General features: G+C 44.3%; 1 protein-coding gene, 1 long non-coding RNA gene and 1 pseudogene across 3 annotated transcripts in view; 2 read left to right on the forward strand and 1 right to left on the reverse strand.

The window, feature by feature from the left end:
- Positions 1 to 10,297: 10,297 nt before the first annotated feature.
- On the forward strand, positions 10,298 to 14,552 carry LOC140510184 (E3 SUMO-protein ligase KIAA1586-like; annotated as a pseudogene).
- A 168-nt stretch (positions 14,553 to 14,720) lies between these two features.
- Positions 14,721 to 16,046, forward strand: LOC140510185 (uncharacterized). Its single transcript, XR_011969139.1, has 3 exons — positions 14,721 to 14,788; positions 15,585 to 15,632; positions 15,912 to 16,046. It is a non-coding gene; the product is annotated as an uncharacterized lncRNA (long non-coding RNA).
- A 4,476-nt stretch (positions 16,047 to 20,522) lies between these two features.
- SMC4 (structural maintenance of chromosomes 4) overlaps positions 20,523 to 24,033 on the reverse strand; it is a 39,114-nt gene continuing 35,603 nt past the window's right edge. For both annotated transcript variants that reach the window (XM_072618602.1, XM_072618601.1), the window contains 4 exons: positions 22,392 to 22,574; positions 22,056 to 22,288; positions 21,076 to 21,259; positions 20,523 to 20,778 (listed from right to left, as the gene is read on the reverse strand). In XM_072618602.1, the coding sequence (XP_072474703.1) occupies positions 20,626 to 20,778; positions 21,076 to 21,259; positions 22,056 to 22,288; positions 22,392 to 22,574 (753 nt within the window). In that variant the 3' untranslated portion in view covers positions 20,523 to 20,625. The remainder of the gene's footprint in view (positions 20,779 to 21,075; positions 21,260 to 22,055; positions 22,289 to 22,391; positions 22,575 to 24,033) is intronic.

The raw sequence follows: 24,033 nt of genomic DNA on the forward strand, positions 1-24,033 counted from the left end.
ATTTCCTGGCTCCTTCATATGTGAGTAGGAGTGCCCTAGATCCTCTATTAAGTAACAAGAAGTGTTTTGAGTATAGGATTCATTGTTCTTGTTTAGCCTTAGTTCTCAGAGAACCAAGGCACCAGTGCCCAGGGGCAAGATAATAAGACTGAATATGAAATGGGGCTGAGAATGGCTTTTTTACCTAGTCCAAGAAACCAAATCAACCTGGGAGGGGAAGACCCTCAGGGTTCCTGGCCAAAACAGAAACAATTTCCATTTATATTTATTTTGTCAGTCCTGTGAGTGCTCCGCCCAAAGGGAATGTCAATTTTAATCTCTGAAACCTTTTGTTTTGTTTTTTTATTTCTTAAAGACCAGGTTTAATCCGAAACCACTCTGGCTCTCCAAGATTGGCCATCAATAGGTCCCAGGCCAAGCCCTGCTTGGTCATTGTTTGAGCCCTGATTGACTCAGAATGGATTTCTGCCTCATTTCACACTAAGCCTTAATCGCTGAATGGGCATTGTCTCAGTCCATCTAAAACCTGTTAAAGATCTTAGTTTGAAAAGACCAAGATTCCCCCACTGCTTCTTGGGCCATCTCCAGTCATCTTGACCTATATCTGGTCACTGGACCCATATGGTTCTGGAGGAGAAAGTGAGGCTGGTGACTTTGCACAGTCCTGCCTCACTTAAATCCAATTCATTTACATGTCATGGTATTGCCTTCCTGATGTCATGGAGTATGTGATTTAGACAATAAAGAATGTCAGAGTCCCACAAGCTACAATTGGGATTGTTGCTGATGTCATGATGAGATAATGTTGGGTTCAAATCAGCACATCTGCATGGGGTCATTTGGTTTGCTGGACAGAACAGAAGAAATGGAGACCAGCCTAGGTTGCTAGAGAACCTTCCCTTCACAGAACTCCCTCTGGATGGTCAGTATCATTTGTAGAAACTGCTTAGCTTAATTCCCCCCTTTTGGTTTCACTGACTGCCTTACTAAACCTTGGAACAAAAAACAATGGCTCTCGTTTGGGATGCTCTTCAGGCTCCCCATCTTTTTGTCACTCCTGGGGATCCTGCCCCTTCTAACTTATGTGAGTCCTAAGGGCCTTTCCATCCCTATTACTCACCTTTGCTTCCTGGGCTTTTTTTCCTTCTGTTCTTTTCAATATGCTCTGGTCACCCAGGGTCTTTCCAAAAAAACCCAAAACACCCTGAATTTCCCTTGCCAGCCAATGGTTCCTGGTTTCCCTATGACCTGCTCAGTCTCTACAATTCTCAAATGAACCAGTTATAGTTGCCATGTACAGTTCATTACCTAAGACCATTTTGTCTCACACTTGACTTGGAGCACTAGGCTGATAACAGATACATAGTGTTTTGAGTTTTGCAAAAAAATATTCATTAGCTCATTTGCAGTTCAAATAGCCCATGAAGGTATTGCAAGTATTTTACAGATGAGGAAACTGAGATACAGAAGCTGGGACTTGGCTCATGAATATAGCCAATAAGTGGAAAGGAATTTGAACCTAAGTTTTCTGACTCCAAGACCAGCACCACTTACCATGCAACCTCTTGAGAACTAGAGCCAAATCCCAGCTCACCTATAGACTAACATTTCTCTAAGCTTCCGTTTCTTCATCTGTAGAATGGGATACTGGCACTGTGTCCCACACAAGGCTATATTAAAAGGCTTAAGTCAATGTCAACTATTCCTCTGAAACAATCCTCACTAGGGTTTGCTTTTCCAGCAGCTTGAGGAAAATTCTCCCGTCTCTGTTTTTGACACCTCATACTACCCTGGCTTCTGTTGTCTACCAACCTACCTGTCCTAACGATTTTTTGATATTTCCGATTCTGCATTCATTCTTTTTAAATATTCCTGAGGATTTCTACAGTCCCCATCTCCACCCCTTCCCAGTTCTCTTTTCCTATCCACTGCAGCAGACTCTGAAAACAATTTATCATTGGTGATGACTCTGCTAGGTAGTGGCCTCTGTATCTCATGGTCCAAAAGTCTCCTTGCTCTCAGTCATGTCCTCAGTGTTGTTTTCAGCATAATGATCTTGGCCTTTTCTAGCTTTTAATTATGTGGCTGGAGTCATCGTGTATGTTGTTCTGTATAATTCAGAAAATCAAGCTAATTAAATGACTCAGCTCAAGAAGAAAGAGAAATCTGGATCTGCTCATGGGGATGATCCTCAGAAACTGTGTCACTGAGTCATGAGTTTTATGCTGTGGTATTGGCATAGTCCACACCAACGCTCCGGCCACAGTGATCCCTCCATGAGAGATGGCTCAGAGTCTGACCTGGCAGCATGAAAGGCCTTGCTCATGCCTCATGGACACTTTCAGGTTCACCAAGAAACTCCAAGGTACCAAGTTTTCATCTTTTGTAACCAGTAATTGTCACTCCAGTCATCACCGCCTTTCATCTTGGAAAGTTTGTCTTCAAATGCTGTTGACATGCAGTTAGTGTTAATTTGGGGCATGTTTCAATGTTCTTTGATTTTTCTTCCTCGTTTGATTTTGTATTGTGTGTGGATATGTTTGTCTCCTCTTCCCTTCCTGGAATCATCAAGTCTTTTTGAGACTTCTCCTCTGAGTTCTCTTGAAGCTTTGCTATGCTTCTAATATACACAGGGTTTATAGTGGATACTCATCGCATCAATGCTCAGACCAGCTTGAAGGGCATCCTGTCTTGTGGGTACTTAAAGTGAAATGGTAGCCAGGGGCAAGACTGGCTCAGAACAAACTCATTTATAAAATATTAGAGAGTAGAATGAAAAGAGTTTTTAAGAAACAAGCGTGCAGAGAGCTTGATGTGAGACCAGACCTCTATCATCATCCCAATACTATCAATAGATAAGACTGGCAAGAGGGCAACAGATCAACAGGAAATGGAAGAGTTTTGCAGTCTTCCATGGCAATATCTTCTCCTAGCCAATAATTGATTGATTGATTGAAAACTCTCTTAATGAAGTAAAATTTCAGTAAGGAATTCCAGGAAGATGATGGATCATCTGCTCAATATCACCTTTAAGTCTAGGAATAGAAAAACCCCAGAATAGAATTACCTGCACTCAGAATTATAATAAGAACTAACGTTTTTATAGCACCTGAGGGCTTTCAAGGGGCTTCATACAGATTGTCTCTATATCCTGCAATAATCCTCGGAGGAAGGTGATATTGTTTCCCCTTTGGAGACAGAGAAAGAAAGTTTCAGAAAGATGAAATGATTTGTCCAGTCACACAGCTAATAAGTATTTGTGTTTGGACTTGAACACAGGTTTTCATGCCTCTGTTTAGCAAGCTAGCTACTATGCCCTGGTTGACTTTGCTGAACTTCTCTCTTCCTTCCTTCCTTCCTTCCCTCCCTCCCTCCCTCCCTCCCTCCCTCCCTCCCTCCCTCCCTCCCTCCCTCCTTCCTTCCTTCCTTCCTTCCTTCCTTCCTTCCTTCCTTCCTTCCTTCCTTCCTTCCATCCTTCTTTCCTTCCTTCTTTCTTGATTTTTTCAAGCACTTCTTTCCTCTCCCTCCCACCTCTCCCTTTTACCCAATACCCACACCATTGAGAAAGGAAAAAAGAAAACCTTTGTAACAAATGTGTATAGCCAAGCAAAGAAAATTCTCACATTTTATTTTAGGTTTTAATGATGTTTTCTGTTTCCTAAATCATTGGTTATCCCAAGTGACCTCCTTCCCCCTACTAGAGAGTGATCTCACATAACAACTAGCATTTTTAAGAGAGGAAACTACCTCCTTTGATTGAAATGTTGACAAAATATGAAAACGCATTCAATGTTATCCCCTGTGGACCTCCTACCTCCACAAAGTGGCAGCACGTATCATGGAAGGCTAAGGCATTGATCCAAGATGAAAAGAGATACGCTTCAGTAGTTTGGAAGTTTGTTTTAATTAAACCCCATTTGAAAACCTTTAGATGATCACTGGGCAGCTAGGTGGCACAGTGGATGGAGCACCAGATCTGGAGTCAGGACTCAGACACTAACTCAGGGACCTTGGGCAAGTCATTTAACTCTGTTTACCCATTTCTTCCTCTGTAAAATGATGTAGAGGAGGAAATGGCAAACCGTTCCAGTATCTTTGCCAAGAAAACCCCAAATGGGGTCACAAAGAGGTAAGCACAATTGAATAACAACAAACAGCATCAGGGTTAGACTTGGGAAAATGAATTGTTTGCCAAAAGTGAACTGAATTGCATTTACTTATTAAATCTATTAAAATGATGGTCTCATGATGAATTAAAGAATACGTGTCAAAGTTGGAGAACTCAGTGCCAAATCACATACAATAAATAACCAACAATAAATGAGGATATATTGGATAGGAAAGACTCTTTTAAGATGTAAAAATTGGTACAGTTTATTATGTAATTCCCAGGTCATATGTACATCACTGAAATTCTACTTTTCTTTCTGTCTAATGTCACTGTATTTACAATGCTCATTTCTAAACTCCCAAGTTTCATCATCTCAGCCCGATTTCTTCTTTATTTTCTGTTACTATTATGTTTTTTGCCAACTCATTTTATTTCTTCAGCATGTATGTTGTCTGTTTTATGATGTCTTAAGGAGGTTTTGGCTTTTTTTTTTGGAAGGTTGATGTAATTATGTCCCTATTTAAAAAGAAAGAATCCAACATGTTTCTGTAGGCATTTCTTCTGATTTTTTTCCTGTTTCTATATTCTCCACCAGTTTTTCATTGTGTAATATAGCATTTCATCAATTAGTTCATTATTTTTGATTCATTATTTTGAGGATTTTTAGGTGTTCTCCTACTCTGGGCCTATTTCTATTCCTAGATTTAAAGGAGATATTGAGGAGAAGGTACACCATCTTCCTAGAATTCCTAAAGTTTTACTTCAGGAAGAGTTTTCAATCAACCAGTAAATGATCGGCTATGAGAAGATATTGCCATAGACCTTCTGGCAGAACCATTCCACTTCCACTCAAAAGAAGACAACAAATTAACAGCAAATAGGGCAGTTCCACAGTGTTCTATAGCAATATCTTCTTCTGGCCTATCACCGATTGATCGAAAACTCTTAATGAAAAAAAAAATCAGGAATTCCAGAAAGATGGTGTACTTTCTCCTCAATATTACCTTTCCAGTTTTATCTACAATACTCCTGGGATGACAAAGCAGACTTTATGAACTCACAGCAAACTATCCAGGCTTGTTTCTCCATCACTTGCTGTCTGCTGTTTTGTAAGAATAATTCCCCTCCACTCCTTTCATCTTGCCCTGTAAGATTTCATCAATGAGCTTGTTCTAAGCCACCCTTGGCTCCCTGGAGGGAGCCTGGAGGGAGGTTAGATGTTATCTGACTTGTTGGCTCTGGCTTGCACGTTGTGCCCAACTTGGGTACTAGTGAAAATTCTCTAAGACATGGAGAAATTCAGAGTTGGTTTCCATGCATTCAGCACTTTGGGGGCCTCCAGCGCTTCTTTAGACAAGTTTTTTGAGCTTCTCTGTGTCACAGTTATTGAGTAACTAAGGCAGTCTGGTCACAGGATTTCAAGATGGAGTCATGATGCCTTACAGCATCTAAGAGGAGACTAGAATTCCACTTTTGTAGATAGTAGGAGAATAGTTTTAGCAGCTTGGTGTCTTGGGGTGGGGTGGAACTAGTGGGATCTATGCTGGCCAGGGCTGGATATCATTCCACCATTTTTCTATCTTCTAGAAGACTATTGGGCTTGGAATTATATTTATCTAGTATACACCAAATGTTTGCAGTCTGGGGAAGATGATTCTTTTTTGGGGTTAAGGATAAAAGCCACTTTCCCTCATCCCTGCAGGGGGAAGGAAAGTAGTTCAGCCCTTGACCTGGAGGGTAATTGTGACTCTAATCTAAACCATCTTGGTTTCTCCTCCTGTCATATACTTATTACACAAAAGACAATCAAAGATAATAAAAAATGTGTATCAAAACATGCCAGTAAGACGGTAATCAAAGATAACATATAGGTTGGTTTAGGTATATACAAGTAAAGGGGGCTTTGTGGTCTGAGAATACGATGAAATAGCTCAACCAGGGAGAAACTGATCTCCCCTCGTACAGTCTCCAGAGGGAGAGGTATTGGGAATCGACAGACATATTAGAGTGCCCTCTCTTTCTCGCATGCCTATGGTTCTGTACTTTCCTTGTTCTTACCTTGTCTCCTCCAGACACATACCAAGTCACAGGGCTCAGAGGTTTCTCAGCCAATCAGAAGTCACATTTCCCTAGAGGTACACAGCTAGACAAGCATCATGGAGCTATGCTTGGTCATGGGACCACAGACTTTAATCTCACCTTTGGGCTTTCGCTTTAACAACATGAGGATCTGACTGCACATAAACATTTGACTTTGAAATTACAGCCAGGATGTTAACCCGTTGTTTCTTGTCTAATGCCAGGAGGCTCTTGTCATATTCCAGGTGAGCAATGAGGAGGGTTTGAACTGCAGTGGAAGTAGGATAGAGAGAAGGGAATGGAAGCAAGATGTGGAGACAGAAACACAATTTGGCAATGGATCGTATGTGTGGGTGCACAAGAATGGGAAAGTAAGAGCGCATTGATTGAGAACCTGGGTGACTAGGAGGGTGGTGATGCCTTTGAAAGACATGGGGCAGATTGGAAGAGGGCTGGCTGAGTCCAAGAGAAATGGTTCTGTTTGGGGTGTATTGAGTTTGAGACATTTCCAGGACATCCCGCTTGAAATGTTCAAATGGTGATGGTGGAACTGAAGGTTGACAGAGAAGCCATGAGGTAGACCACATGGCAGAGGAGACCCTGCTTTTGGGGGGAGACTGTGACTTCAGGACCGTGGTCATGAATAGGTAGCAAAGTGGATAGAGGGCTGAACTTGGAGTTGGGAAGAACCCAATTCTAATCCTACCTCAGTCACTCTGTAGACGTGTGACACTGGGCAAGTCATTGAACTTTTGAGTGCCTCGGTTTCCTCTTCTTATAGAAATGGACTAATATCCATCACTTTAATATGCCAGAGCACCCTAGCCCCGGCAGCGATTCCTCTTCCTTCCCATTTTTATCTCTTCTTCCTTCGCTGAGAGTTAATGCTGGCATTTTCTATTTTGGCGTCTTCCCAGATGACTGATTCTCAATGAATGGGCCATAAGCTGTGCCTCCATCACTTTCCTAATGTATATTTATGAAATTAAAGTTGCCTAAATTCTCATTTGTGATACCTCTCAAGAGAATTCCAAATGCTCTGATGTCGTGGAACCAGATTGATAATGGGTACACGAGTTTATTTTCCAGTTCTTTGTAGAATGCCTTGTGGCTCGAGATTGTTAGCCTCAGAGAACGTATTGCATTAAATATCTCTGATTTATGTATTAAAAACAATTATTTGTCTGAGGATTCAAAAATGCCCTCAAGTCCACAAATCACATACCCTTTTATCCGTTTTGGAGAGTATCCTCCAGGTGTTGGCAACCAGCCCCACCCCATCTGGAAACAATTCTGCTCTGCTGCACACCTGGATCCAGTGGGTCTGTATGAAAGGAAACTGAGGATTGGCTAATGTGGAATAAAGGTTATAACTCCCGGTAGGAACCAAAATTGTGGAACTGTTTCCAGCTCATGTCTAAGTGTGCGTAGGAAAGTCTTCGATAAAATGTTGACCCTAACACCACCAAGGACTATTTTAGGAAGCAGATCGCTTTCTAGTAATAATGCTGATAATAACGGCTAACATTTATGTGGCACTTACTGTGTGCCAGGCCCCGCGCTAAGCACTTTGTAATGACGTCTCGTCTGATCCTCATGTCGGCCTCGGATGGTAGGGGTTGTTATGACGCCCGTTTTACAGATAAGGAAACTGAGGCAAACAGGTTAAGGGGCTCGCCTGGAGTCGCACGCCGGGTCAGCGCCTGAGGTCCGGGTCCGGTGCCTATTCACTGCACCACTTCATGTGTATGATTCTCAGCGTGAGCGACTTCAGCAACACAACACACATGTACATATACATACATACACACACATGTGCGCGTGTGTACGAAGTGCAGTGTGCAGGGCTCTGCGCCGCCGCCATCCCGAGGGTCCGACCGCCGGGGGAGGCCAAGCAGCAGCGTCCGGCACCTCCGCCAGACTTCTTTCTCTCTTCTCCAGCCGCCGCTAACATCGCCGCGCCAGGTACGTTCGGCGGAACAGCCGGGTAAGCCGTAAGTCGTGGTTATTATCATTGGTAATCTTCCTTCCTTGTGAGCGACGGTAACGACGGGAACAGAGCAGGTCACTGTGGCGGATCAGTCCCTCGCCCTCCGCCCCGCCCCTCGCCCTCCGGCCCGCCCCTCGCCCTCCGGCCCGCCCCTCGCCCTCCGGCCCGCCCCTCGCCCTCCGGCCCGCCCCTCGCCCTCCGGCCCGCCCCTCGCCCTCCGGCCCGCCCCTCGCCCTCCGGCCCGCCCCTCGCCCTCCGGCCCGCCCCTCGCCCTCCGGCCCGCCCCTCGCCCTCCGCCCCGCCCCTCGCCCTCCGCCCCTTCGCCCCTCCCCCACCCCTCGCCCTCCGCCCCTCCCCCTCCTCTTTCCGCTTCCGGAGGCGCGGCACGTAGAGCCCGCGCCCTGCGCTCCATCCAAGCCGGGTTCCAGCCGCGCGGGCCGCGGGCCTCGGGCCGCAGGGACCCCGCCCCTCGGAAAGATTCCGGATGTACCTATGCACGGATTGATTTACAGGGGCCGTTCCCTCCCTGCCCTGCCCCATCCCGGCCACAGGGGGCACCACTGGACGATCCTCGGGGACCCTGCACGCCTAAATGAAGGGAGATTGGGGGTGGGGAGAAGGCTGACGATTTTTGCACAGGCGCACTCGCCGCCACCGCCACCAGCACCTCGGCGCCTGCGCAGTGTCATGATTCCGAACAGGCTCTCGGAGCCTCGGCCCCACCCTTCTTCCCTGGCCCCGCCCCTCCTGTCTGAGTGAGCGGTTGCCGGGCAGTTGAAAGATGCGGCGCCTGCGCAGTAGAGCTCCGGAGGGACTGGGGCTAGGGGAACGAGGGCGGGGGCGGGGCGCGGCCGAGGTGGCCGCGGCTCCGGGGCGAAGGGAACCGGGCACAGGCCGCCCCACGTGAGTCTGTGTGCGGGGGGTGGGACGCGAGCACACCTTGGGAGGGGGGGAGCTGCTGCCCCCCTCCCGCCCCCGCCGTGGTTGCTCTCCCCGCCTCCATGCCCCCACTGCCCCCATGCCCCAATTCCCCCCATACCCCAGTTCCCTCCATGTCCCTATTGCCCCCATGCCCCAATTCCCCCGTGCCCCCATTGCCCCCATGCCCCAATTCCCCCCATACCCCAATTCCCCCGTGCCCCCATTGCCCCCATGCCCCAATTCCCCCCATACCCCAATTCCCCCGTGCCCCCATTGCCCCCATGCCCCAATTCCCCCCATGCCCCAATTCCCCCCATACCCCAGTTCCCTCCATGTCCCTATTGCCCCCATGCCCCAATTCCCCCGTGCCCCCATTGCCCCCATGCCCCAATTCCCCCCATACCCCAATTCCCCCGTGCCCCCATTGCCCCCATGCCCCAATTCCCCCCATACCCCAGTTCCTCCATGTCCCTATTGCCCCCATACCCCAATTCCCCCGTGCCCCCATGCCCCAATTCCCCCGTGTCCCTATTGCCCCCATGCCCCAATTCCCCCGTGCCCCCATTGCCCCCATGCCCCAATTCCCCCCATACCCCAATTCCCCCGTGCCCCCACTGCCCCCATGCCCCAATTCCCCCCATACCCCAGTTCCCTCCATGTCCCTATTGCCCCCATACCCCAATTCCCCCGTGCCCCCATGCCCCAATTCCCCCGTGTCCCTATTGCCCCCATGCCCCAATTCCCCCGTGCCCCCATTGCCCCCATGCCCCAATTCCCCCCATACCCCAATTCCCCCGTGCCCCCATTGCCCCCATGCCCCAATTCCCCCCATACCCCAATTCCCCCGTGCCCCCATTGCCCCCATGCCCCAATTCCCCCATGCCCCCATTGCCCCCATGCCCCAATTCCCCCATGCCCCTATTGCCCCCATGCCCCAAGTCCCCCCATGTCCCCCATGCTGGGTGTATCAGCTGAACTAGCAGGGGCTGGGGACCCTGCCCTAACCAGCTCTCTGTTAAACGTTGACCATCCAGCTAGGACTTCGCCTTTCCAGGGAGAGGCCCTCTTGGGGGCAGGAGACCCCTGCGCTCCTGCCCCCCGGGGGGCCCCCAGCCCCCCACCCCCTCGACCTGGGAGCTGCAGCCTCCTTAGGAGGAGGCTTGTACCCCTTTGGTGCAGGGCAGCTGGGGAGTCTGAATCCAGAGCCTGCCCCATCAGTACCCCTTGTCACCCAGTAGGTGCTTAATAGATGCTTATGGAATGGAGCAGGGCGGGTCTTCTCTGGCCCCGACCTCCTCCACCCTTTCCTGCTCTCAGTGCTGGCTTCTTGGGGGGACGTGGGGCAGCCTGGGCTCCCCACTCAGGGCTGGTTCTTGAAAGCTGAAGATCCTTGATTTTCCTTTTCAGTTAGGAAGATGAGGAGCTGAGAGGGGAGAGGCCGTCTGAGCACAGGAAGGCTCCAGCCTGGCTGAAGGAGGTGAGTTTTGGGGAGCCCCCCCCCATGTCAGTGTGTGGCTGGGAGGACAGAAAGTGGTCCCTGTCCGAGGTTCCAGGTCAGGGGCAGTTTGGAGCAGAGGCCCAGAGCAGGGCTTCTAGGAACTTGGTGCATGGGAAAGCAGAACAGTTCAGATCTCAGGTTTTTGTCCCATTTCACCGTTCAGGATCATAGCTTTTGTGGTGTTGGGGTTTTTCTTTTAGAAGAAATAAGGTTACAGTCAGATCCAAATGGAAAATGCTTAAAAGGAATCTTGAAAGGATTTTCCTGGGAGTAGTTTTTGAGTAGGTTGGAATTATCTGAATGGGACTGAGTGAAAAAACAAAACACACCAACAGCCCAGCAAAACTTTCTCCTAAATAGACCCATGTGGCAGAATTAGCTAAATTTCTTCTTAATACAAACGTGTTCTGTAATTCTGCGTACAAACCTTCCCCATAGAGCAGTGGTAGGTGAACAGTTCTGAAGGAGAAAGGCTTGGGTGCCTCAGCATGTGTGGGTTGAAGGGAGCAGGGTGTGATCCCCAGTCTGGGGGTGGCATCTCCCTAGTCCGTTCCCAGGCCTCTTTCTTCCTCCTTACATGCCCCTGGGCATTTCCCTGAGACTTTTAAAAGGTGTCCAGCATAATTTGTCTTCCTCTGGAGGCTATAAAATTTAATTAATGTTTTATAACTGCCTGTTTTATAGATGAAAGGCCGTAAAGTACTAGTATGTTAAAATTTACAAAGAAGTTTTACTTTGAACAGAAGAGTGGGTAGTGAAGTATTCTTGCTGAAGGCTTTTATGTCCATTACAGTAAGTGGTTGCTTGAACCGGCTTGTGCTGGCTGCTGAGAGCCTATTGTTAAATTTCCAGGAATTTTGTTAGCTAGTTGTTAAATACAGCCGTTCTTTGAAATTAAACGATATGCAAACTTACAATTCAATAAATTATATTAATAAAGGTAATATACAGGCCTCATCAGTTCCTAATTATCTTACTGTTTCATTTCTATTTATGTGCTTGAGGTTACTTCCATCTCTCATATCTGTATGGTGGAAATACTCTATAACGATGTGGTACATACTGCATGTCTTCCCAGCTCCGTGTCCAGAGTTACGTCACTTTGGGTTTACATGATGGAAATTGACAGGGCTTGATTTGTCATTTTGTGGATTCTCTGGAAAGTGATGAGGAGACATGAATCATGCAGACGTGCATGCTTAGACATGCTTCGCATTTGTAGCTGTTAGGTTGTAGCATCAAACCATTTTCACACAGCGATCAGTTTGTCAGAGAATTGCTCACGTCACTGACGAACAAGTGGTGTCCAAATGCATTTTCATTGTTTCTCTTTCATCTTTCTTGTCAATGTAAATGAAAACGTGCCAAACCATCCTGTCAGCCCACGCTGGTTCATTGATGACATGAGTAACTCAATTGCTGAATCAGGCACTCATCCAGCATCTCTTCATGGTTTGATTTTTGTGAAGTTCTTTATTGTTGGTGATAAAATTATAAACCCCTACAGTGAATTTGACAAGAAATAGCAAGTTACTCTGAAGTTACACTTGTAATCTGAAAAAGGTAAATATTTTAACTTAAAGTGTGTTATTTCTGAAATTATATAAAGAAATCATTAACGTAAGTTTTTACCTGCAAGTGGTGTATGAATTTTACTAATGTAGTGTAAAATTAATTTTCAGATTCTGATCCTAAAATGCCAAAACGGCAGAGTGATCTATTCAGTTTTTTAAATGTGAAGAAGGTGAAAACAGACACAGAAAACGAGATGACTGAAAATCACTGTGGAGTGTGGAAGTCCAAGGAACCCACTTTTGAATCTGTTGAACAGACTCTTCCTGAAGAAAAGCCATCATGTTCATCAAAGGAAGAAATTGATAATCTTGTGCTTCCAGATTGCTGGAACAAAAAGCAAGCCTTTCTCTTCACAGAATGATATAAATGGCTTGAGATAAGGAAAGGTAGATTAGGAAGTAAGGATTGCTCCATAGTTCAGCACTTAGGAATCAGAGCAGAAAAGCATGTCCATGTTTCCAAAGAGTGGATTGCCCATTTGGTAACCCCAAATGGAAGTAATAAAATTACTAGACAAGCTTCTTTATGAAAAAAAATGAGAGAACATGATGTTTCTAAAGCCCATAACAAAATTCAAGATTTGTTAAAAGAATCTCCTTCTAGTGATTCAGTTTCCAATTTTATTCCTAAACCAAATAACAAAAACATTGATGCTACTGTAAAAGTTTTCAATACTGTTTACAGTTTAGTAAAATGTAATAGGCCTTTATCTGACATTGAGGGGGTGAGAGAAGTACAAGAGGAGAAAGGAGTCGATGTCGGCAGTTGTTTACATACAAGATACAGTGCAACAAGAATAGCAGAACACGTCACCAGAGAAATTAAGAAGAAGGTATTTAAGAATATCATAGAAGAGAATGCCAAAATCGTGTTCTGATGGATGAGATGTCTGCAGTTTCCAAGAAAAATGCCCTAGTGATTTATCTCCAGTGCACCGTTTGGTCCCCTCCGTCACCTGTAATGTTATTTGTGGCTTTAAAAGAATTGATGTCAACGACTGCCAAGCATTGTCAGTACATTGGTGTCTGCTTTAAATGACTGTGGCTTTCATAATGACTATTTGAAAGCCACCCTAATTGCATTTTGTTCCGATGGTGCCAATACAGTGTTGGGAAGGAGGTCTAGAGTAGCTGTGAAGTTATTGGAAAATTTTCCCAAGATCATTATTTGGCACTGTATCAATCATCGACTGCAGTTGTCACTTGATGATTCCATATCCGAAATAGAACGAGTTAATCATTTTAAAATGTTTTTTATAAAACATTCTGTTTATCATCGATCTCATACAGAGCTAGAAGGGATAATCTGAAAAAGGTAAATAAAGGTAAAGAACTTGAGCTTGAAATCGCTAAAATTGGTCGCGTCCTTGGACCGAGATGGGCAGCATGTAGCCTGCGAGTTGCAACTGCTGTATGGCGCTCCTATCCTGAATTATATAAAAATTTTTCTCATTCTTCTTCTTATTCTGGTTTGGCAAAGAGATTAGCTAACATTAGTTTCTTGCAAGACCTTGCGCTAATGATTGACATTCTTGAAGAGTTTTCATTACTTTCAACTGCATTGCAGTCAAGATCAACTAACATTCAAAAAGCTCAAAAATTAATCAAATGTACCATAAGAGCTTTGGAAAATTTAAAGATTTGTGCTGGCAAGGATGAATCTCAAATTGAAGTTATGATTAAGTCAGATGAGTTTAAAGGCATTCCATTTAATAAAAATAACAAACTTAATACTCTTCCTAGGAATATTTTATTAGAACATATAATTCAGCAGATGAACGCACGTCTTTTATTAGAGAGGAACAATGATGAAAGCATTTTAAGTTATTTTGATTTATTAGAACCATCTACTTGGCCTCTTGAAGAACTAACATCACCCTGGATAGCTGGTGAAAGAAAGTTGTCTCGTTTGAATGAGATTTTAAAATATGAAATTGATTTGGATGATTTTTGGGATTTTGTAGATAATAATGTAAAATCAAACAATGCTCCACTCCCTGCAACCAGGGAAGATAATTAGCAGTATTGCTGTCAGTACTGATGAAGCAGAGAGAGGTTTGGTTTAATGAATATAATTTGTACTAGGGTGAGAAGCAGCTTAAAAGCAGATCACATATCAGATTTCATGACAGTAAATTTACTGGGGAAAAAATTAGCAGATTGGGATGCAACTCCATTTGTCAAATCATGGTTGAATTGCAACCACAGGTTAGCTGCAGATACGAGAGTTAAAAAACCCCAACAAAAGCATTCTATGGAAATGCATTAGCTCTATGGAATTTACAGTAGTTTTGCATAGCTTACTATTATTTGTAAATGTGCATCCATCCTTTCTATGAACTCATGTTTCTGTGATACTTTTTCCCCTCAGAAAGCCAGTTATTAGACATTTGCTAGCATAATAATGATTACAGATTATTTTAGTATTTAACCTTGTGCAGTGTAGGTAGGTGTTATAAAAATCTGTAGGAAATCGCCCTTTTGAAGAAAGATTCTACTTGAAATTCTAAGCTGACACCTGAGTTAATTTCCTCTTGGTGTTTCTCGGTGCCTATCAGCTTCAAGGATATAGAGGTCAGGAGACCTCAGAGATCAAAAGGAGAAAATGAGAGAAGGTGAGTAATTTTTTCAAGGGTGCCCAGGTAGCAGGTGAGAAGAACCTATCTTCAGACCTGGGCTGTCCAGAATGGATGGGCCAGTTCTCTGTTCCAACAGCAGTGCATTAATGTACCTGTTCTCCCACATCCCCTCATGCATTTGCCATTTTCCTTTTTTTTGTCTAAGCCAATCCAGTGGGTGGGAGGTGATATCTCCGAATTGTTTTAATTTGCATTTACAGTCCTTTTCCATATTACTATTGATAGTTTGGGTTTTTTTCTCTGAAAAAAAAAATGCCTGTTCATATCGTTTGACCATTTGGGGAATGGCTTTTATTCTTGTTTATTTCCCCTAGTTCCTTGTATTTCTTAGAAATGAGATCTTTTTTAGAGAAACTTGCTGCAAAAATTATTCCTCCCCCCCACCCATTTCTTGTTTTTCTCCTAATTTTAGCTGCTTTGGTTTTGTTTATGCAAAACTTTCATTTTAGGTAATCAAATTACTCAAGATTCTTAGGGTTGACAAGCTCCCTGAAATAATCTAGACTTTGGTGCTCAGTTTATATACACAAAACATGGATGGCCATGTTTCATTATCCCTTTTACCTTGTGTGAGCTCAATCTCATTTGGTCATGAACTCTTCCCCATCTATAGATTGGATAGGTAATGTCTTTCATGCTACACTGATTTGCTTTTATCACCCTTTATGTCTAAACCATGTACCCATTTTTGAGCTTATATCTTGGTATATGGTATGAGATGTTAGTCAATTCATTTCTGCCAGATTCCTGATTTTTTTTTTTTGCTGAATAGTGCCTTCTTGCTCCAGCATCTGGGATCTTTGAATTCATCAAACACCAGGTTATTGCGCTTATTTCTTCCGTATGTTGTATGCCTAATCTGTTCCACTGATCAACCACTCTATTTCTTATCCAGTACTAAACTGTTTTGATGCAGTATAATTTGAAATCTGGTACTTCTTAGCCCCCCTCCTTCACTAACTTTTTCCATTGATTCCCTTAACATTCTTGACCTTTTGCTCCTCCAGATGAATTTTTTTTTCTTCAAGCTCTATTAAGTAATTCATTGACTATTTGATTGGATCTTAGTGAATGTCATTGGTACTGGTTCTGTTTCTAGGATGCCTTACAGAATTGTTTCAGGTGCACACCTTTGGCTCAGCATGCTTCCGACTTGTAGCTGAAATGTGGATGTACCCTGCTGCCACCAAACATTTTACTACCTTTTAAAACCACCAGAAAAATTCTCATCTCAGTGACGCCTCTGTGTCTATTCCTCTGACAGCCTGGACCACCTGTGTCCTTGGCTACCACTCCCGTTTCCTTGAGCAGGGACTAATGTACTTTTTGTATCTGTACTCCCATCACATTCACAGTGCCAGCCACATAAAAAATGGTTTTCCATTCATTCAAAAATTACCCTAATTGTAGTCTTAAAAATATTTCTTATAATATCCTTATGAAAACTTTTAAAATCTAAAGAAGCATATTAGGTTTTTATAAAAATGCTTTCTCTTGTAATTTCCTTTAGAATTTTATTTTTTCTAAGTTGACTCTTAGAATTGATTGAGCTCAGCAGGGTGATGCTACTTTACCAACATGTAGTTGTGGTAGAGTGGTAACACATCTAGAAATTTGCCTGGCAGAAACCACTTTTGTCTCCAAAGACACGTTTAATGTCCTGCCTTAACAGTGTCAGATTGCAGTCTCCCATTTCCCAAGTTAACTGAGCATTTCCAGACTTATTGTTCCTTGTGGATTGCTAAGTGGTACAGTGAACGGTGCACAGGGCCTGGAGTCAGGAAGACCTGGGTTCAAGTCCAACCTCAAACAGACTTTACCCTGAGAGACCAGATAGTACTTGCATGAATGAACATGAGTAACTTTTAATCCTGCATCCTACAAAAAAATTCCTCAGCATTCCTTGGCTTTTGGGCAATTTGATCTAACAAAAATGAAGTGCCTGCAGTGGAGAGGGCCCCTTGTTTGGCAGCCTCACTTCCCAATAAATCCAGCCTGTGTTTACTGTTAGAAAACCAGGGTTGGACTCCAGGGCACCTGGGAGACCTTGGGTGTTTCCCCTCCTCAGGCCTTCATTTCCTCCTCTGTCACAAGACCTCTTTCAGGACTTGGGACCCCGTTTCCTGGGTGCTTTTCCCTTCTGGCCTCAGTCACTTTGGCTAAGAATGGGCTGATGGAGGGGACAGGCCTGCCCCAGAGGGGCCCAGCTCAGGCATGAGGGCTTTTCCACCTGTTGGAGCAGCCCTTGGCTTGGGCAGCATTGCACAGAGAGAGCAGGGGCTGGGGCTGCCTCACCCCCTTCCCTGCTCCTTTCTGGACTGGCCAGAGGCTCATTCATCCAAGCTTGAGCCCCACATTTTGTTTCCTAGGGAAAGAGGAAGCTCTGGGCTCCAGGGTTCCTCTGGGAGGTGCAGACTCTGCAGAGGACAACAGAGGCAGCTGTTTGATTGGGTGAAAGGCAGGACTTGTTCTCTCCAGGAGGGTAAAGCATCCCTCCAGGTGAGGTCTGAGTGCTTTCCTTTGGCTGATTAGAACCCTCCCAGCTGATCACCTGGCTTGGTCATCCAGTTTTGTTAAACCTTCTAGGGCTGTTGAATCTGGCACATTCTGCCTCTTTGGGACGTTTCTGCATTTTTCTGACACATTTGAGTACCTTGGAGGTAATGCCAGAGACATAAGAGAATCTTGAACTCACTGTCTCATGGGCATCTCAAACAGGTGCAGTTCTTGTTGAGAATGAGCATCTTTGCAGGCTCCCAGCCTCCCAAGCCAGTGGCCTCCCACAGAGACCTAGGGCCAGCCATCATTCTCTGCCTGGACTGTTGTCATAAGTCTCTGGTGTTCCCCTGCAAGCCATCCTCCAGGCTTCTGCCACCGTGATTAGAAAGGTCTGTGCCGTTCCCTATCTACCTGTGGCTCTGATTAATTCCAGAAGCTAATAAAGTCCTTTGTTTTGCTTTTAAACCTTTCATGTGCTGGCCCCTTTCTGCCTTTTCAGCTTTCCTGCAAATTACTCTCCTGCGTGTGCACACACACACACACACACACACACCACACACACACACACTAGATGGCTGCTTTTCAATGCAAATTCCATGACCATCTGCGGTTAAGAGGCATCCCAACATGGTTAAGAGGCATCCCAACATGAGTGACAAGATCTCGATGGTGCAGTCAAATGTCATTCCCAGGATTTAAGCCCATGTTCAGAAATTGTGAATAATCCTGGAGCATTTTAAGTAGGTTCTATTTCATAACTTGAAACATGGCCATCCATATTTTGTGCAGAGAAATTGGACCATAATCATTTCAGGGGGATTGTCAACCCTGAGAGTCTGACTAGAGGTTTTGCACTAAACTGACAAAGATTTCCATCCATAGAGATTCCAGGGCATCTGCAGGATCTAAGAATGTGAACCAAGAGCCCCTCTGGATTACACGAACTACATCAACACCAAGAGGACTGGAATGTATACACAAATATACGCATTAAGCGAACATCTTAAAGTACTTATTGCTTTATCTCTGTTGGCATTCCCTCCATCAATGCAGATTACAATGCCCTTTTATGCGTTAGTGGATAATGACATACTCAATAGGAAACCCTACAACTCTGTTTCTAAATTTGTTTTTAATTAAATTTTTACTATAAAATCATCATGAATTACCATTTTGGGGGTTGAAACCTTTAATTCAACAAGTCATTTTAAGTGTAAATTCCAGGTAAGAAATTTTAATGATTGGCATGACATAAAACATCCCTTAGGTATAATTTCTCATTTCTGGTTGTGTTGGGTAATTCTGACAACTGAATTTATTAACATAACAAATTGTTTCCTTATTTTTATATGCTGAAATAGATGAAATATGCTTCTATAAATTCATACTACCTTAAATACCAACTTTCAACAACCCCAGGAAAAGTCTTAATGAAACATTTTAAAATACTCAGAAAAATATAAATTTGGATGGGGGCAGAAAGACAGGTCCAGTAATGATTTTAAAAATGAATCATAATAAATGGTTTCCTACGTAATCTCCATTTTCTGGCACTTGTAAATGATGGTTAGTTATGGTCGTCTGGTTCATAACTAATGAAAAAAAGAGAGGGAACGTCTTGGAAGCTGCTGAGTGACCATGAGGAAAAGATGAGTGCATAGAACTTGAGGAAGGCTACATGTATCCTTCAGTAACAGTGGCAAAGGTAGAGTCCATAAGACAATACAGCAAGAGAGTGGTTGTCCCCTGCTTTTGTTTGAAGACGTCCACTTGTTGATGGGGAGTCCCTCTACCTCATGGGCAAGTCATAGCTACTTGGGGGCTAGCTCAGACGATTATATCCCTCTTCTACGAGTGACAGGGACTGGACTCATGTCATTAGCACTGGGAATCCTGGGGTGAGGAAACCCCCCCTTTACCAGGGCAGGTCAGCAACATGGTCCATCCAACAGCCAGTGCCAGGAGAGCTGCTCAGAGCAGGAGGTATGGAGGAGCTGGAACTCAGCTTTTCCTGGCCTCGAGGCCCATGCTGCCCCTCTTGCTGCTGCTCTGGGGTCAAGCTGAAGAAAGCAAGGTGCTCTTCCCCATGGATAAACCCTCCAAACTTCCTGGTCCAGCACGGGGCATCTTGAAAGCCACTAACTGATATATTGAGTCAAACTGTGCATCCCAGGAGGAATGCTTTTTCCTCTGCTGGAGGCAGCAGGACTAAGGCTTGGAGAGTTAGTTGGGAGAAACCTCAGCTTGACCCCCAGAAGCACGTCTTCCTAGCTGCATCCTTGGGCCAGTCCTGCTTCTTCATCCCACAGATAGGCTAGAACAAGGTCAGACACCTTCCAGTGTTAGGTTGGTGTCAGCCCTGGCTGTCTGTCCTCTTTCCTGACATTCCTGGCCATCCCAGGGCTGCCTGAGTCAACTCATTTTGAGGGTTCTTTTGGTGGTTACTAAAATGTAGGTAGGTCAACAATGGCTTCACTAGTGGGTTCTAAGATACCTGGCTGGAGATGCCATTTTGAGAAGGTTCCCGTTGCTTCAACAAGAGACCAGCTGTCCATAGAGGATAAGGATAAACACTAAAATGCGTATTCTTACCATGGATAATTCAATTAAAAGTTCATTATGGAATGACTGTGCTGTTGAAAACGGATCCGAGTTTTAGAAGGACACTTGCAATGTAAAATATACCATTTTGCTAGTTATAACAAATCAAACAAGAAAACAGCAACCTCTCCCCAATGAAAAAACCCAACACCACCGGAGGGAACTGGCTCTGGAGTCAGAGGCTCTGGGTTTAAATCCTACCTCTAGATGCTAAGCTAGGGCAAATCAATGTACCTCCCTGGGCCTCAGTTTCTTCGTGCAAAATAAGGGAGTGGGGCTAAAAATGGCCTCTGAGGGTCCTTCCAGCTCCCTCTAATCCCCAGGATGGGAGCTAACCAGCCTTGTAGACATCAAGAGCTCAGGGAGGCCTTGAAGCCTGAGGAGACGCCCCCTGTTGGGTCAGGTAGGTAGGAACCTAAATGGGGCCTGCTCTGGCCTGCTTTGGAAGTACAGGAGATTTCTAGGTTAGCCCCCACCAGTCCCACCCCCAGGGCCTTTTCCCAGAGAGGGCTGGTCTGCTGTACATTTTTTTCAGGTCCTTTATTAAACGGGGAAGTCCCACAGCTATCACTGAAGCATGACAAGAAGCAAACAATGAAAATCACAGATATAAAACAGTTGATGAAAATATATTTACAAAACTGGAAGAAAATAAAAACTATAGCTCAATAATACACACAGGCTGACTCCAAGTTGTCACAATAGACTCAGGTTCAGCAAAGTCCTTTGGATGCGATGACTTTGGGATTTATTGCAACACTTTTTGTTATGTTGTGGGTCTTGTAAATTCCAATGAGTCTATCGGCAATCTCAAACATGTTATTTCGAAGTGAAATGATTATAAACTGGGCATTTTTAGTTTGTTCCTAAAGAAAAAGAAAACAAGTGATTACAATGTCTCTCACTTATATTGGTGACATTTGATATACATTTACATAAGGGTTCTCTAAAATGTTTCATAGCAGTTCTGATAAATACCCTAGTATCTGTTTTTGCTCTTTTCCATTAGTAGATATTCCATAAACAAAAAAAGATATAGAGAAACCAATCTGAGTCAGTACAATCCCCAGTGAATGACTGAAAATTTTCAAAGGAAAAAAATCCTGCTCATTAGTACTCAGTAAGACTTTGTGAGAAAGACAACCATGTACAAGTCTACTTACATATATGTAAAATGCCACAATGGACACATTTTTAAAATCAAGGGCAGCATCAATTTCATCCATGAAATAAAGGGGTGTGGGCTTATAATGGTGGAGAGCGAAAACCAGGGCCAGGGAACTGAGCGTCTTCTCTCCTCCTGAAAGGTTAAAGATTTTCTTCCAACTTTTTTTGGGCGGTCGAACACTAAAACAGGGACAAAATGTCAGACAAGTGAGAAAGCTAACCCTCAAGACTTGTCCAAGGCACTCCGAGATTCCCTTCTGACTGCCAGCCATACACAGCTCTTGCTGACAACCTAACCGGAACATTTAAAACTTGAGAATGAGCCTCAGGTGTTGCATGGCAGCCAGACTGGGGTCACATGATTCCCTCCCAGCCTCCTCTCCCTTCTCGCCCCAGTGCCTACTTGCTCACAGTACACCCAACCTCCTGTCTCTTGCCGGTGTGCCTTTATATGTGCCATTCCCTATGCCTAATGTGCTGAAGTCTGTCAGGGATGGACCAGCTGACTTCTCCAGATGCTAGCCTGTGCTCCCAGAATCTCCCTTTGCTTACAAGGCTTAGCTGCACCCAATCCAGTGGCTGCCCCTTTGGTGCTTTCTCAGTGGTTACAGTTTTATGCTCATCTACCACCAGGCTGAGGCCACCATTTAGACTTTACATCCTACTATTTAAAGAAAGGGGGACAGTGAAATGGCTCAACAGGAGTAGTCATGACATACCCGACAGATCTGTCTTTGTGCCCAAAGCCTGACATTTCTTTTGCCATTGTCACTAAATCTGCCACAAATTGGTTTATTACATTTATGCTACCCAATACCCAATACCCTACTATGCTTCCAAAGATAACGAAGCCTGAGCTGTGAGGTTTCAGAGAGAGACAGACATGCTCTGCTGATTCTTTAATGCTATCCTCAGTCAGGGCACAGTCACTCTCTGGTCCACAAAGTAAGCGGCATCATTAATGGCACTGACAAACCTGAACATGATTCCTTCAGAGAAGGGGTCCAAGCTGTCAACCAGCTCAAGTTCGGCGTCACCTCCCAGAGTCAGCATCTGGTAATTCTCCTTCAGCTTGTTGGTTATGATGTTAAAACCTGCCATGAATTCATTTAGCCTCTGCTTCCGAAGGTCTTCGTAGGCCTGCCTGAATTGCTCCCGTTCAGCAGTGATCTTGTCCAGCTCTGCCACACGCTGCAGGTACAGCTCTTCCTGTCAAACAGAGAACCACAGAAGCCAGGAAAACAGTTTAAAATATCAGTCAGGTGGTGGCTAACGGCATCCAACAAGCATCACTGAAGATACGCAAAGTCACCTTCTTTTTATACTCTGCGATGGAACCAAGGTTTGGTTTCATTTCATGACACTGGGCTTCGAGAAGGGCAATCTGATTGGTTAGAGAATCAGGGCTTTGTATTGCTTCGAGATCCTCTTGGCTTAGAACAGAAATCTCTTCCACTGGATTATCTTCTATTGGATGCAATGATATTCTTGAAATCTAAAATTTTGTTTTAGACAGGAATTTTAGAGGAAGCACAATTTTAGCATGTCAATGCTCAGTAACAATCAGTAATGCAGACATTTATCTCACTGAAATAGCCACTAAATGAAGCACTTTTACAGAGATGTTTCCTTCTGAACAGACTGTTTTAAATTAATACCGTTTATTTTACAGCTAACGGGTGGGGGGAAAACAACAGCTGAGTACAGCAATTCATAATGTGACTTGCCAATATTTGTCACCCAGAGAGCCTAATACCCCACACGTATGTGGTAACTCAAGGACTTACTGGCCAGGGTTTCTCAAACTTCTGTAATGAGAGCTGAACACACTGGGCAGACTGGCGGAGGTGTATGTTTAGTGAAGGCAGGGAACTAAATGACTTATTTGTAATTACTGTTTGTGAGACCCAAGGTTGCCTTTTAACTGCTAATATTACTTGTCACTCTTGAGATAACTGGTATAAAAGTGGGAAGCTTGAAAGTTGGACAAAGCCAAAGCAGCAAAAAAGAAGAACTGACAACGGAGATAACGTGACACTCATACTCTATGGTAAGAGCTATCTCGTTCTTTTTTTGGGGGGAGGTTATGTATAGAATTTTTTTAAAAATTAAATTTCATTTTTTCCAATTAGCAAAAATCCGTTCTCTTTCCTTCCCATCCTATTCTATCCCCAATTGAGAATGAAAGAAAAACAAAACCCATTACAAATATGATACTTCTGCTCCCCCCGCCCCCAATCTGCCATGTCTCTAGCACAAGGTGGGCAGCACATTGAATCATTAGTCTTATGGAATTGTGGCCAGTGATTATGCTGACTGGTCTTTAAACGTTTCTAACTGTCATCTCTACAACACTGCTGTCACCATGAAATTCATTCTCCTATTTCTGGTCACTATGCTTTGTCTTCGTTCATACAGATCCTCCAGGTTATTCTGAAATCATCCCTGCATCATTTCTTACTGCATAGTGATATTCCATCATATTCATATACTACATGTTCAGCCATTCTGTAACTGATGGCAACACTTCCTATTTTCATTCTTTGTTACCTCAAAAAGAGCCATAAATATTTTTGCATATCCATAAGAGTTTGTTTGGCTTGGGACTAATCTCTCCCTTAATCTACCCTCTCTCTCTCTCATTCTTCCTCCTTCCCAGATGACTGAAAAGGACCCAAGTGCGTATTTGTGCTTCCTCACCTTCCACCCTTGTCCCTTTCTCTCCGTAATTCTTTTAATATCATTAGAATTTAAGAGAATCACTCCAAGCCCCTCTAAGGAGACTCGCTCTATGACCCCAATGTTGGAGTTCAGAGCAGACATAATGTATCATTTCCACATGTTACAGGCAAAGTATCTCTGTTTAGTCTCCTATAATTATTTCTCTTAACACCTGTGTCCGAAGTTCAGTGTTTCTAGGATGCTTGCAAGTCCTTTATTTCATGAATGTCATT

The sequence above is a fragment of the Notamacropus eugenii genome, chromosome 6 (assembly GCF_028372415.1).
Source record: "Notamacropus eugenii isolate mMacEug1 chromosome 6, mMacEug1.pri_v2, whole genome shotgun sequence".
Taxonomy (NCBI): domain Eukaryota; kingdom Metazoa; phylum Chordata; class Mammalia; order Diprotodontia; family Macropodidae; genus Notamacropus; species Notamacropus eugenii.